The sequence below is a fragment of the Homalodisca vitripennis genome, chromosome 6 (genome assembly GCF_021130785.1).
Source record: "Homalodisca vitripennis isolate AUS2020 chromosome 6, UT_GWSS_2.1, whole genome shotgun sequence".
Classification (NCBI taxonomy): domain Eukaryota; kingdom Metazoa; phylum Arthropoda; class Insecta; order Hemiptera; family Cicadellidae; genus Homalodisca; species Homalodisca vitripennis.
Window position 1 is genome coordinate 160411402 of NC_060212.1, and position 12751 is coordinate 160424152.

At 33.2% G+C, this 12751-nt stretch overlaps 1 protein-coding gene across 1 annotated transcript; it reads left to right on the forward strand.

Annotated features, from left to right (window-relative positions):
- The first annotated feature begins 488 nt into the window (after positions 1 to 488).
- On the forward strand, positions 489 to 3455 carry LOC124365101. Its single transcript, XM_046821041.1, has 2 exons — positions 489 to 1191; positions 1493 to 3455. The coding sequence occupies exons 1-2, from the start codon at positions 956 to 958 to the stop codon at positions 3225 to 3227; spliced, it is 1971 nt and encodes a 656-aa protein (XP_046676997.1). The 5' UTR covers positions 489 to 955; the 3' UTR covers positions 3228 to 3455.
- The last annotated feature ends 9296 nt before the right edge of the window (positions 3456 to 12751 follow it).

Below are 12751 nucleotides of genomic sequence, written 5' to 3' on the forward strand. Positions count from 1 at the left end.
GTGATGATCTTACTAGCAGGGGCTATCATAGAAACAAACATGTGAACTGACTACTCAGATAACTATCAGTGCAAGGATAGCAAACCCATTCAATAATGTAGATTAAATCCCTTAAAACCTTATACAAAGTATATATGTGGATTTTTATAACGTTTGGTTTGATATGCTCATCCCATACTAAGTGAGTGACTTTTCCCAAAGTTTATATTTAAAAGTTTCATCTTAGTACATCCAGAAGATAACGCTTTATCATTCATTTATATTTAAAATTTTCACAATAATTTTCATTATTGTGAAAATTTTAAATTCTTCAATGCATTGAACAGTTTTCAAGTTTCAATCACTTGGTTGACTAAGTTTTATAACTAATTGAGACTTTTATCGTTATAACGAATGGATTTATATTGTTTACAGAATGAAACATTCAAAAATATTTATATATTTTATATGACCCTCGAGCTACTTAAAAATTATAGAAATAATACTTGAGTCGCCAAATGCCAAAACAGGCTAAATCCAAAATTTAAAAAAGTTGAGATATTGATGACATTGAGTTCTGTATTACCTAGGCTACAGATTTGTCACTTCAAAATGTTCCAAAACCAGTTAAAAACTGTTTAAAATTAATATTTAAAAGTGAAGGTTGTTCCAAAATCAGTTATATCCTATAGCCATTCGGTTCCAAAAACAGTCATATCTGCACAGATGACAATGTTCCAAAACCAGCTATATCAAACTACAATAACTTACAATGTTTCATGTTTCTGTGTCAAAATAAGTTAAATCCCAAAAGACTTTTCCTATAGGGAACTGCTGATCATTTTCCTTCTGAATTAATTGTTTATTTTGTTGGCTAATTTTAAATTTCAAAGGCTAAAATAGTGTTATAAGAAGCAATAGCACTCAATTATTTAACATTATTTTAAAAGCTCCTGATTTGTTGTGTGTCATAAACATGGAGGCTGAACATACAGGAGGTATTTTAGAAGGTAGTGAAGGCGTTGGTATTGATATTATAAATGCTGAAGTTGTAATTGTTCAACAAGAAAATGTCAATATAATGGACATAACAGTGGAAACTCCACAAAATGTGGAACAAGTAGAGTTGGTAGAAGAGATGCCTGGCCCTTTGGCAAAGAAAAGGAAGAAAAACGAAAGAGCATGGAAGAAAACTGTTGCAAAAGTTGCTAGGTAAGTTAACAACATTTGGTAAAGAAAACTAAACTAGCCTAATCTTAACACTCATTTGAACTAAAATAACCTAACCTCAACTAAGCTAACCTAACCTCAACTAAGCTAACCTAACCTCAACTAAACTAACCTATAACCGCAACTAAACTACTTAATCTCAACCAGCCTAAAGTAATTCAGCTTAGGCCCTAACTTAACTACAACAGTTTTTGACAACGTTTGCGATCTATAATTTGTTTTTATTACAGGTTAGTATTTTTTTAAAGGTATAGGAGAACTAATAATCCCTATTTTGTTTTAGACACCGCCCGAAGGGATTTCCACAGATGCCTAGTTGTAAACATTCGGCCAAAAGTAAGTACCGCTGCGCAGAACTTTCCCTGCAGGATGTTAGAAAGATACATCAGCAATACTATAAAGACGCTGACCTTCAATCAAAGAAGAATTTTATTCTTCAGCACGTCATTGTTTCCTCAGCAAAAAGGACTCGTCTTCCAGAAGGTATCAAATCAAAAAGAAATGTAAGTACTGACTTTTTCTTACCTAAAATGAGGAACAACAAAACTGAGAATGTTAAAGTATGTCGGGCAGCACTACTTACAATTTTGCAAGAGAGTAAAAACCGAGTGCAATTGATTTGCAAAAAGTACCTGGAAACAGGCGTCGTACCTTTGGAGACTCGTGGAGGAGCACGCCAAGTTGATAAATATAATATAAAGAAAGACAGCATCAAATCTTTTATTAAAACATTTATTCCAGTACAAAAACACTATTGCAGAGCGAAAAACAAGCATAGGCAATACCTTCCAAGTGAGCTTAACATTACAAAAATGTGGAAAATGTATATTGAGCAGCATCCAACTGAAGAATTAAAGTGTGAGTATGACTTTTTCAGGCTGGTTTTTTCTGAGAACTTTAACATTGGTTTTGACGCTCCGTACACTGATAAGTGTTCAACCTGCACAAGGCTTGAGTGTGAACTAGCCACAGAAAAAGATGCAGGCAAGCGTGAAACACTAAAGCTAAACCTAAAAGCCCACAAAGTCCGTGCAGACAAGTTCTACAAACTTTTGCAAGAAAATAATGATAAAGAGCTTATTCTGAGCTATGATTGTCAGAAAAATCTTGTCCTTCCTAAAATACCGGACCAAGCCGCATACTATAAGCGCCAGCTATATCTATATAATTTTGTGATTTGTGAGGGACATTCTAAAGTCCTCTTGAATTCAGAAAACACCTTTTCTTACCTCTGGACTGAAAACCAGTATGCAAAAGGGTCCAGTCAAATTGCATCTGCTGTTTACCACAGGTTAACAAGCGCTAACATGGAAAATGTCACCACAGTCAAACTTTTCTCTGACGGCTGTGGTGGCCAAAACAAGAACACAACTGTTGTCGGTATGATTGCTCATTGGCTCCTGAAAGATGCACCTAAACATGTTACTAAAGTTGTACTACTCTTTCCGGTAGTCGGCCATTCTTTCATTCCCCCTGATAGAGTGTTTGGAGTACTTGAAAGGAAATTTCAAGATCTGACTGTAATCAACAATCCCAATGAGTACACTGAAATAATTGAAAAGCACTGTACTGTTGTGAAACTTGGGACGGATTGCCCTGTGAGTGATTGGAAAACTCTAACCGATGCTGTTCTAAAAAAACCAGGACAATGGCATTTTCAATTTCAAAAGGCCAAGAAATTTATCTTTTCAAGAATTAAAAGTAATCCAAACTCCATCCTGGTACAAGGAGAAGCAAACTATGTATTTGAAATCGGCGAGAGTAAGTCAGTAATGAAAAGGGGGAAAAATTTTGACAATGCAGTTTTGAGAGTGATACAAGAAGGACACCCAGTGAAACAAGTAAAAATCAATGATGTGAAATGCTTGCTAAATCTCCACTATGGAAATGACTGGCAACGGGAGCCAAAGTTGAAGTTTTTCAAGGACTTATTCCAGCTACCTACCACCAATCAAGGCGAAGAAGATGATGATGATGATTTTGAAATAAATGAAGAGGATGAGCCTATGATTGAGTGAAAATATTTTTAATAAACGACACATTTATTTTATAAACTCTGTAGATAAATAAATTCATGGTTTTGTATTGAAAATGAATACGATTGTGTTCATTAATCCTAACCTAAATTTACCTAACAATATAGGCTACAATGTTTTGAGAAAAAAGGATTTAATAATATAAGGTTCTGTTTTTAACTTATTTTGGAATGGTAAACGCAATTTAACTGGTTTTTGAACCAAAGTTAAAAAGCAAATGGCGGAGAGTAAGTTTCCAAAAGCAGCTAAATCATAGTTACTGTTCCAAAACAAGCTATGCCATATATTTAATCGGCTGCAGTAATTATAACTTTTGTACCATTTTTTAGCAATTTTAAAACAATATAACTAATTTTTTAACCTTTTTTTTTTAAACAAAAATCATAAAAATGTAATGGATGTGAGAAAAGCAATCAGTTTTTGGCATTTATCTAAAAAACTTGCAGAGTGGATTTAGCTTGTTTTGGCATTTGGCGACTCACTTTATAAAGATTAAAATGAAAAAGGTTTAAAACTAATAACGCGAATTAGAATACAATAAATACACAACTACTTATCGTAAATAATGCGTTCATTCTCTATACACTTCCCAGTGTTGTCTTTTCAGGTCAATTCTATCACTCAGTGATAGTGAAATATTAATGTACTTCTTGAAACAACATGAATAAAAATCTACCTCTATGCGAACTACGTAAAATATAAAATAAACGAAATCTCATTGGTGAAAAAATTTCAATCATTCACTTAAATTGGTCTTGTCCGGAGCTGTAAGTGTAAAAATATTTATCCCCACTAAATGAGCAATAACAAACTGTTAGCTTGGTTAAATTTTTTAAAGAGAAAAATGTGAGGGTGGCAGGGTAACAGCTGTTCCAGTGTGTAAGTGCACATATCGACCTGCAAATGGCTGGAGAGAATCCTGACTCCGCTGTATTATGCAAGACCCAGACTTACAGCTGTTCGGTACTCCAATAATATTGACCACAGTTTGATGTGTCAACTATATTGTCATGCTTCTGCATACACGAATGATTGTGTTCTACGGTCTGATTTATTTTTAAGAGTTTTAAACTTTTAAGCAAAGATTAGAATAAATACCGTTCATAGGAACATTAAATTGTAAAAATATGTTTCTTTTTAAAATTTTTAAATTCTAATACCAAATTGCAATACTCGGTAGCATTTGAATTTAATTCCGCTCGTTGAAAAAATTTTGGAATTTATAACGCATAAAAGTATTCTACCAATTTTTAATGCAAACAATAAGCACCAAAGTTACTTTCATAATGTTTATAGATTTTATATAAATAATGTGGACGTAAGTAATATCGTAACAAATATTGTTGTACACAAAACAGTTTTTCAATTCAAAATATTATTATAATGGCTTGGAACCTTGTTTTAATAATAGTTAGATTGCATTTTTAAATGCAATTCAATTTGCATATGTAGCTTTCCCTTGGAGACAGTTCCTACTGAATTAGAGAAAACCCAATTACGGCCTTGTATAGTGATCTAACGGAACATACTCATATTAGGTGTGCGAGTGAATACTCAAATTAAGTATCTTATATTCGATGAATTTCTCTTCATTACATTTTGAAAGCAAATAATGAATATTGTTAATCTATCTTTAAACAATGAAAAATTAACTGAATAATCTATCTTAGTTGGCCAACGCAACCAACTATCGTGACCATAAAAGTAAAGTAGCTCTTAGCCTTTCAAATTTGGATTTCACCCTTCCTATTGCCCTAAGTACGAGGAGATTGGTAAATATAAAATAATAGTTTTTTCCCAACATGACGGCTATTTTTTAAAGGCTGATGATTTCTATCCCATGATCTTTAAGTACAAATGGCAACTTAATTTTAAAACGATGATGAGTGATGCTTCTAAGAAGATGAAGGAAACCGTGGTTGATAGAACTGAAATGGCACTAACGGCAGTAGGAACCACTTCTTACGCAACTCCTCTCCCGCAACCTGCAAAACTATGTGGCCAGCTTCAAAATGCATACTGACCATAATTTTTGATAGAGCCATCTCAACCAAATTTGTCTTGTTCCATCACTATAGTCAATGTGCAATACATCTGGATCCTCACTCAAGGCTTTTACAGATCACCACAAAAACTATTCATTTTATTAAAAAAATTATATTTACTGGGCTGCTTGGAGGAGATGGCTAGTACACCTCCCCAGCTGGTGTTTAGTGAAACAATTTTACTAATAAATATCACAGTTTTTTACATCATGCAATCTTATACCTGTGTAACAAAACCGTTAAATACTTCTATTTATTGCAGAATGGTTAAAATTGTATGACAGTTTGTACACGTAATCATTATCTTGCTTATCAATAAGATTAATTTTCGTTAACATAAAAATTAAATATTGTGAAACAGATGGTTTTGCGTTTAAAACTTAAATCCATAGATAATATGGGCATTTATATCTCTATAAATACATATAATTTGGTCTTTGATATTCTACGATATTCGTATATGTGTAAAGTATACCTATATATGATGTATAGGTGAAACAGTTTAAAAATATAAAAGTGCAAAGATTATAATGGAAGCGACGTTATAAAATAATAACTGTTTAAAGACCACAAAAGTAATTGATAAAGATACCAGTAATACAGCTTTGAAAATAGTTTGAATTTACTTTGGATTTTTATAATTTGTAAGGTTATAATATGATTTCGTTTGCTTTTAGCTAAACATAGCACAGGTGTTAATTTATAAAAATAATGATACTATTCAATACTTTAGTGCCTAAAATAGTTGTATAATATATAAAGAGATTAAGTTAGTAACACTTATGTTAATCATCATTATTTGAGTATTGGTGGGTATGACTGTATTGACTACTTTTTATATAATAACGTTCGATGATGGTGTTGATCCACAAAAACATATATTTTACTGTACAAGGAACTAACACTATCATAGAATGTACCGGTCTTTTTACAGTTTTACAGTAAAATGAAAGCTATAAATCCTCTTTAATTAGAATAGGAAGTTGGAAGGGAAGAAAGATTTTATATGAAATTGTATTTCATATAAGATTTTATATGAAAGAGCAATTATGAAAAAAAAACTGTTCTAATTTTGCGTAACCAAACAAATAGACTTGTGATTTAGCGGCCACTCCGCGTGGGCCCGATATACGGCGGCTTGACTACAGCTGTTCTGTCTGACTGCAGACGATACAGCAACCTCATACCTGCTCCTTAACTGCACTGTGTCTCCAACTGTTACCTTTATTTCCTACTAAATTGTTTAATTGAATTTATATTTTCTACCAAATTTAATACTTGAAGTGCCTTGCAAACCATACCAGGAGTTTTCGGAATTAGTTTTGTTACCACATTCAATGATCATTAAATCAATTTTAAAATTGATGCATTGTTACCAAATATAGGCCTATTTTGTTAAGAAATGTTTTTGGTTTCAATATGTATATTTCAAATAAAGTTATATTAAATGCACAGTTATAATGTAGGATTATAATGATTTCGTTCTATTTTCTTAGTATCACCAAAAATTTACATTCTTGAATTATGACCAAATAGCTTTTCTTGAATTAGCCTGTGGAATTAACTAATATTGGGTACACCCAAATTCACACAGCGGGTCTCCGATATACTTCTGTATGTTGTATTCACTAACAGTTATTCGTATGAAGTATAATATAAGTACATAGCTATCTACAATGCATGTTGGTGTGAGACAAGATACAGCTCCGTTCCTCAATACCAATCTACTGACGACAGGACGCTCCCAAGTGTAAAAACACAGTAACACGATGACATGTCATCTAGAGTCTCATAACTCACACAGCGGGTCTCCGATATACTTCTGTATGTTGTATTCACTAACAGTTATTCGTATGAAGTATAATATAAGTACATAGCTATCTACAATGCATGTTGCTGTGAGACAAGATACAGCTCCGTTCCTCAATACCAATCTACTGACGACAGGACGCTCCCAAGTGTAAAAACACAGTAACACGATGACATGTCATCTAGAGTCTCATAACTCACACAGCGGGTCTCCGATATACTTCTGCATGTTGTATTCACTAACAGTTATTCGTATGAAGTATAATATTCTTTAAACGTCGAGGAATAGAATGTAGGAAGATTTCAAACCACTAGTGATTATCGCATTCACGGAACCATTACGAATATGCAAAGCAGGTGTTAAATAAACGGGTGAAGTCTCTATTACTTAAAAAATTAGTAAAATGACATAGTAATGTTGTGAATAAATCTTTATCTACTTATGGTCTACTATAATTAGATTTATTTGTATTTAAATCCTTATCATATCTCTTCGTTCAATCTTAAGGTAATGAAGACGACGTAGTTTATAGATACATAAAAATAGTAAGACAATTAGGAAATTACAGGAAGGTACAATTGTGGTAAATCGTAGTGGGAGTTCTTACTAAAAAAAACCACTACCACTATTTGCGTCAATGTTAATGTTGCTACAAAAAGCACAGGTTAATATTAAACAAGGTTATTTACAAATTTTACTCAATCCACATGCAGGACAAGAGCAGTGGTTGCCATTACAAATTCCCCTTTGTGGCGCAATGAGAACAAATGGGTCATTGTTGCCGGTGTAATGGCGTCATTCCCAGCTGATTTTCCACCACTGTTGTTTCAGCTGATTAAATTTTAGACTAGGTCTTGAGAAGCTCGCAAAGAAAGTATTGCATCATTCCACTCCTTTTGCTATGCAGGAATAGTAAGACATACACCATTTTTTCCTCATGTAGACATGAAAATGTAAGAGCCTGTAATCACAATAATTTTCCTAGTTATGTAAAAGTTGTCTTTGTAAATTGGGTATTTCCCTTCTGAATTCACAACAATACGATATAATCGTGTTTTGCATGTAACTTGTATATAAACTTTGACAACAATGCATCATATTTTTGTGGTAAGTTTATTTTGTAATTAATTGTAACAACATGAGCATTGCAACATTGTAACAACATTATATAGCTATACAGAATACAGTTATAATAACATACAGAAAACTAATGTACGCACTTATATTTCCGAACATATTTGCAAGATATTGTAATACGACTATTTTAAATTTCATGAATCCAGTTCTTTATTCTGATCCAATTCTAACAAAGCGGATATTTCCCTTAGTCGGGTAAAATTGTGTACGACATTTTAAAAGTTGCATCTAAAGATGACCAATTTTGTTACTATATGTAAATTATTACCGGCATTAGAATCCAAAAACTTCCACAGCGTCGTTATGAAAATGGAATTCAAGTTATTATTTTTGTCAACATTAAATCAAGTAAATAAATTTCGTGAAATTAGATCATCTATGATGAATATAATATTCAATTCGATATCATGTCCCTCAGAGGTTTAATTTATTCATCTTTCTTGAAGTGTAGTTAGGTTTAATGTGATTTACAAAATTTGATATTTGCAAAATGAATATTAAGAATCAGTACTAGGTCTTCCAATCACATGTTAGTTCGGTTATTTACAAACACGTCATTTATTCTTATTAGAAGTATTTATATAGAAAATGACAGTACTTTTTTCACTTGCACATGCACATGCAAGGAGCAACAATTAGCTGATATCTTTCAACCGTTACACCGTTTGTTGCTCGCAGCTTATTCAAGCGTATCTTTAAGGTGGTGGCGCTTTCTTATGCGTTAACGGATTTCGTCGAAATATTTGGCATTTAGTACATATTTTATAACTGACACAAAATAGCTGATACCTTTCCACTCACTACAAAGGTTTTTGCCCCTGGCATGTGTAAGCATACTTCAAGTGATCGCGATCGTTTATGCGTTGAGGGATTTCATTGAAAAAAGTAGCATTTGAATTGTTATATAAATTAATAAATAGTTGATAACTTGCACATTTGTTGTAACTATACTGATTTTTCGTTATATAAATTTAAAAACAAATTATTGTCAGGCGCCATTTTTTTAATATTAAAGCAAATCACAATAAAATCTTTATAAAGTTTCCTCTTATGTATTGTTTTAGTTTAGCTCTATACAGTGAATATGGTATGTGTAGGTTTACTAGTTCCAAGGAAATTATTTTTTCATAAAAAATACCAAATGGTATCTAGTGATTAAAATACATATTGCTCAAACAATATGTATAGAAAATGTTTAGTTTAGAATGACAAGTACTATCAGCCATAGAAGCTTGTGACACCCTCTTTTCTACACCCTGCATGTGTGTGTGTGTCACGAAACTACTAGTTCTACTACAGCGACTGAAAAATAGACCTTTCACTTGCCAAGCGAACATGCTATCACTAAAAAAGAAACAAATATCTCACTTTTGGTATGTATTTAAATAAGCAAACACGTGATAAGACCCAATAGTTGTGCCAACGTGCTAGACCGACAAATGAGAGATGCGGGTTTAAGTTCTGTCAAAGCAACTAATTTTAATTAATCAATCTAAATTTAACTGTTACATACCAACTGTATCCGTACACATATTGGTTTATTTTAAAAATTTTAATTTTATGTTATGTTTCACATTTAGCGATCGAATAGATTACGCGGCTGAGTGTAAAGCTTTGATATAATTACATACACAATTTAATAATAATTAGCCAATGACAAAAAAGCCGTTCTGTTATCTCAAAAAGCTTTTAAACGTAACCTCCAACAAAAATTCCAAAGGGAACTGAGACTCGATGAGTGATTCCAATTAGAGTGAGGAAATTGTCGAAGCTTACGTCAAAACAACACTTCAGGACCAGTAAATACGTTAATCTGATTTAAATGTTAATTTTTAATTTGTAAGCAAATAATATTTTACGACAATATTATTGTGTTTTAAGTTTTACTAGACACCATAAAGTCGTAGTTTTCACTTAAACATCAAATGGGGGTTTGGTTTTATATTATCTGATCTTTATAAAAACAGAACTGCTTGTATTTTACTTTGTATTGCAAATTTAACAAAAAGACAACACATGGTATTAGCTATCATTTACCATAGTAACACGTATGAAATTTGGATAAAATGGATGAATTAGCGATTCAATGATAATTTAGTTCCTTTTTTTAACTTGAGTTCTACGGTGTGAAATATAGTTTCAAAAATAACTTTTTTACAAAATCTAATTGATAAAAGCCTCCGAAGCTCTTCCATCACAATTAATGAGTTCATTATAAGATGTATATTTTGAATTTTGACCTTAATTTAGTATTATTTATCTTACCATCTTGGCGTCATAACCATTACTTCTTACTACATGTTTCCACTGCTCACTAAATCGTGCTTGAATATAAATTATAAAATTATTTAAAAAGTGACATAACTAACAGAAGCAAAGAAATTAAAATTAAGATTAGTAATTTAAAGAAGGATTTTGAAGTTGTTCAGAAAGAGGTTGTTCGGCTTAATATTGACTTAAAATGAACAGGTGAATACATAATAAAATATTTAGGTAACGAAACATGTAATGATTAAGTATGACATAATTATTTCTACCCAGCAGGGATCACTTCTGGCTGGTTTATACCTTGCAGTTAAACTTATCACTGGCCACATCAAAAACAGATGTGTCACTTAAATCTATCCAGGAGCGGCACATCACTAACTGAAAAAGTCGAGATTCTGGGGTGCAAAGGTAAATCGATAGGTCTAGTCTACTGCGGTAGATGACTGTTGGAGTTGGCGGGGTTCGTTCCCTAAGTGTCAGAGGTTCTTGCTAGCCTCAACAAGCGTGTGCCACCCCCTGTCACTTTGACTGAAGAGGCTGGATCAGAGCTGGTCTCCCCTTCTTTCGGGGGGATATGACTTTGAGACTAGTGCCCTAATTCTTCCTGTCACTCTGGAAGCAGCGCAAAGGTCCGTATATGATTAAGTGCAACTTATAAGCTTCTTGTTCTAAAAGAGATAAAAAATAAATAAAAATACAAAAATTGCTCGAGACACAGTTTTAAATTGCTCAACGCTGGTTTTAAAATTATTACATGAAATAGGTTGAGGCCTACATAATAAATCGCTAGGAGAATATTTTAAAACGCAAACTTATTGAGGCTTCTCACATAAAATTAGCAACACTAAGTCAAACAACTATTGCAGTTAGACTATTTTTGTTACTAATATTAAACAGAAAAAATAACTGGATAATACAAGGATTTAAAAAATGAAACAAAACTCAGCCAATGAAATTCTTATACGCACAGCTACATTGAGGTCCTGGACCAAGAGACGCGGCGGCTACATTTTACCTTCTCCAACTTACCGTTGCCTTCCTCTTCCCTTTGTTTCAGATGCCGCATCGTGATTCTACAGCCGATGCCGATTTTGATTCCTCGTCAGTCTTCCACTTTTATTGATGCTTGTGACGTACTGTTTTTACACATGCTCTTGTGCAGTGACTTCGCTTCGATCCATTCTATCCAGTTTGACCGTATGCTGACAGTATACAAATCAAACATTGTGAAGGAAAGAACATTTATCAGGATATTCATCATCGTTCACTGATACAATACAATCAGTAACACTACGTTTCGATATTTGTAATCTGATCTCTTTCTCAGGTGGATAACTAACGTAATAAATAACTAAAATCTATTGTTACGTAAATAAAACATACAATAGCGATGAGACAAGCATAAATCAGGAACTACAACAGCCATATTGTGAGTCTATTGCACACTAACTCTAAAACATGCACTCATTAACAACTATACACTAGTTATTAAATTCCAAAATACATTTCACAATAGGTCTGGATCCACCGGCCAACCAAACAGACATGTCCAGAGGCTAATACTTAAGGGCTATAGTCAAGGCATAAAAGAAGGGGCTGTTGTGGTTCCTAACTTATGCATGTCACAACGTTCTGGTATGTTTTGTTTATTTTAACCTAGACTGTAGTCATGTATTGGGTTAGTCATTCATTTGAGTAACAGATCAGATTGCAGATCTCGAACCATAGTGTTAGTGATCGTATTGCATCACTGAACTATAGCAAATTTCAGGAAATTTCCTGTTTTCTTCTTAATCCTTCCATCTTCAAGAGCAAACTTCAAACATAGAATCAAGTATTACTTGAACTTTCAAATGGTATTCATGTTTTTTGTGGTTTACAGGCAGTGGTGTAGTGCCGAATTTAGCTGTGCCGGAGCGACCATGGTGTAAGTATAATAGGTGTGCTACCTCGCAGATTCCCCCCGCCCCCCTCGCACAGATCGGGCTCGTGTCGTCAGCTTGGCGTTCCGATGGCGGCGTTACATTTGCAGACTTCCACTTAAACTGTAGTTTTACCCACTTAAACTAGAGCGGTTGTAATAAATGTTATATATTCTGGTTCATTATTATATAATTTATAACAGTAGTTATTTCATGGTGAAAACTGGAATACATATAAATATATTATACTTACACCATGGGAGCGGCGAGTTGCTGGGTATAGCAATACAAATCTTTTTGATTATTAATAAAATACATTTTATT

Bases quoted from the DNA above. Each gene is read 5' to 3' on its own strand.
- LOC124365101 (XM_046821041.1), top strand. From the start codon at position 956: ATGGAGGCTGAACATACAGGAGGTATTTTAGAAGGTAGTGAAGGCGTT. The intron at 1,192-1,492 runs GTAAGTTAACAA...ATTTTGTTTTAG, and splicing joins ACTGTTGCAAAAGTTGCTAG to ACACCGCCCGAAGGGATTTC.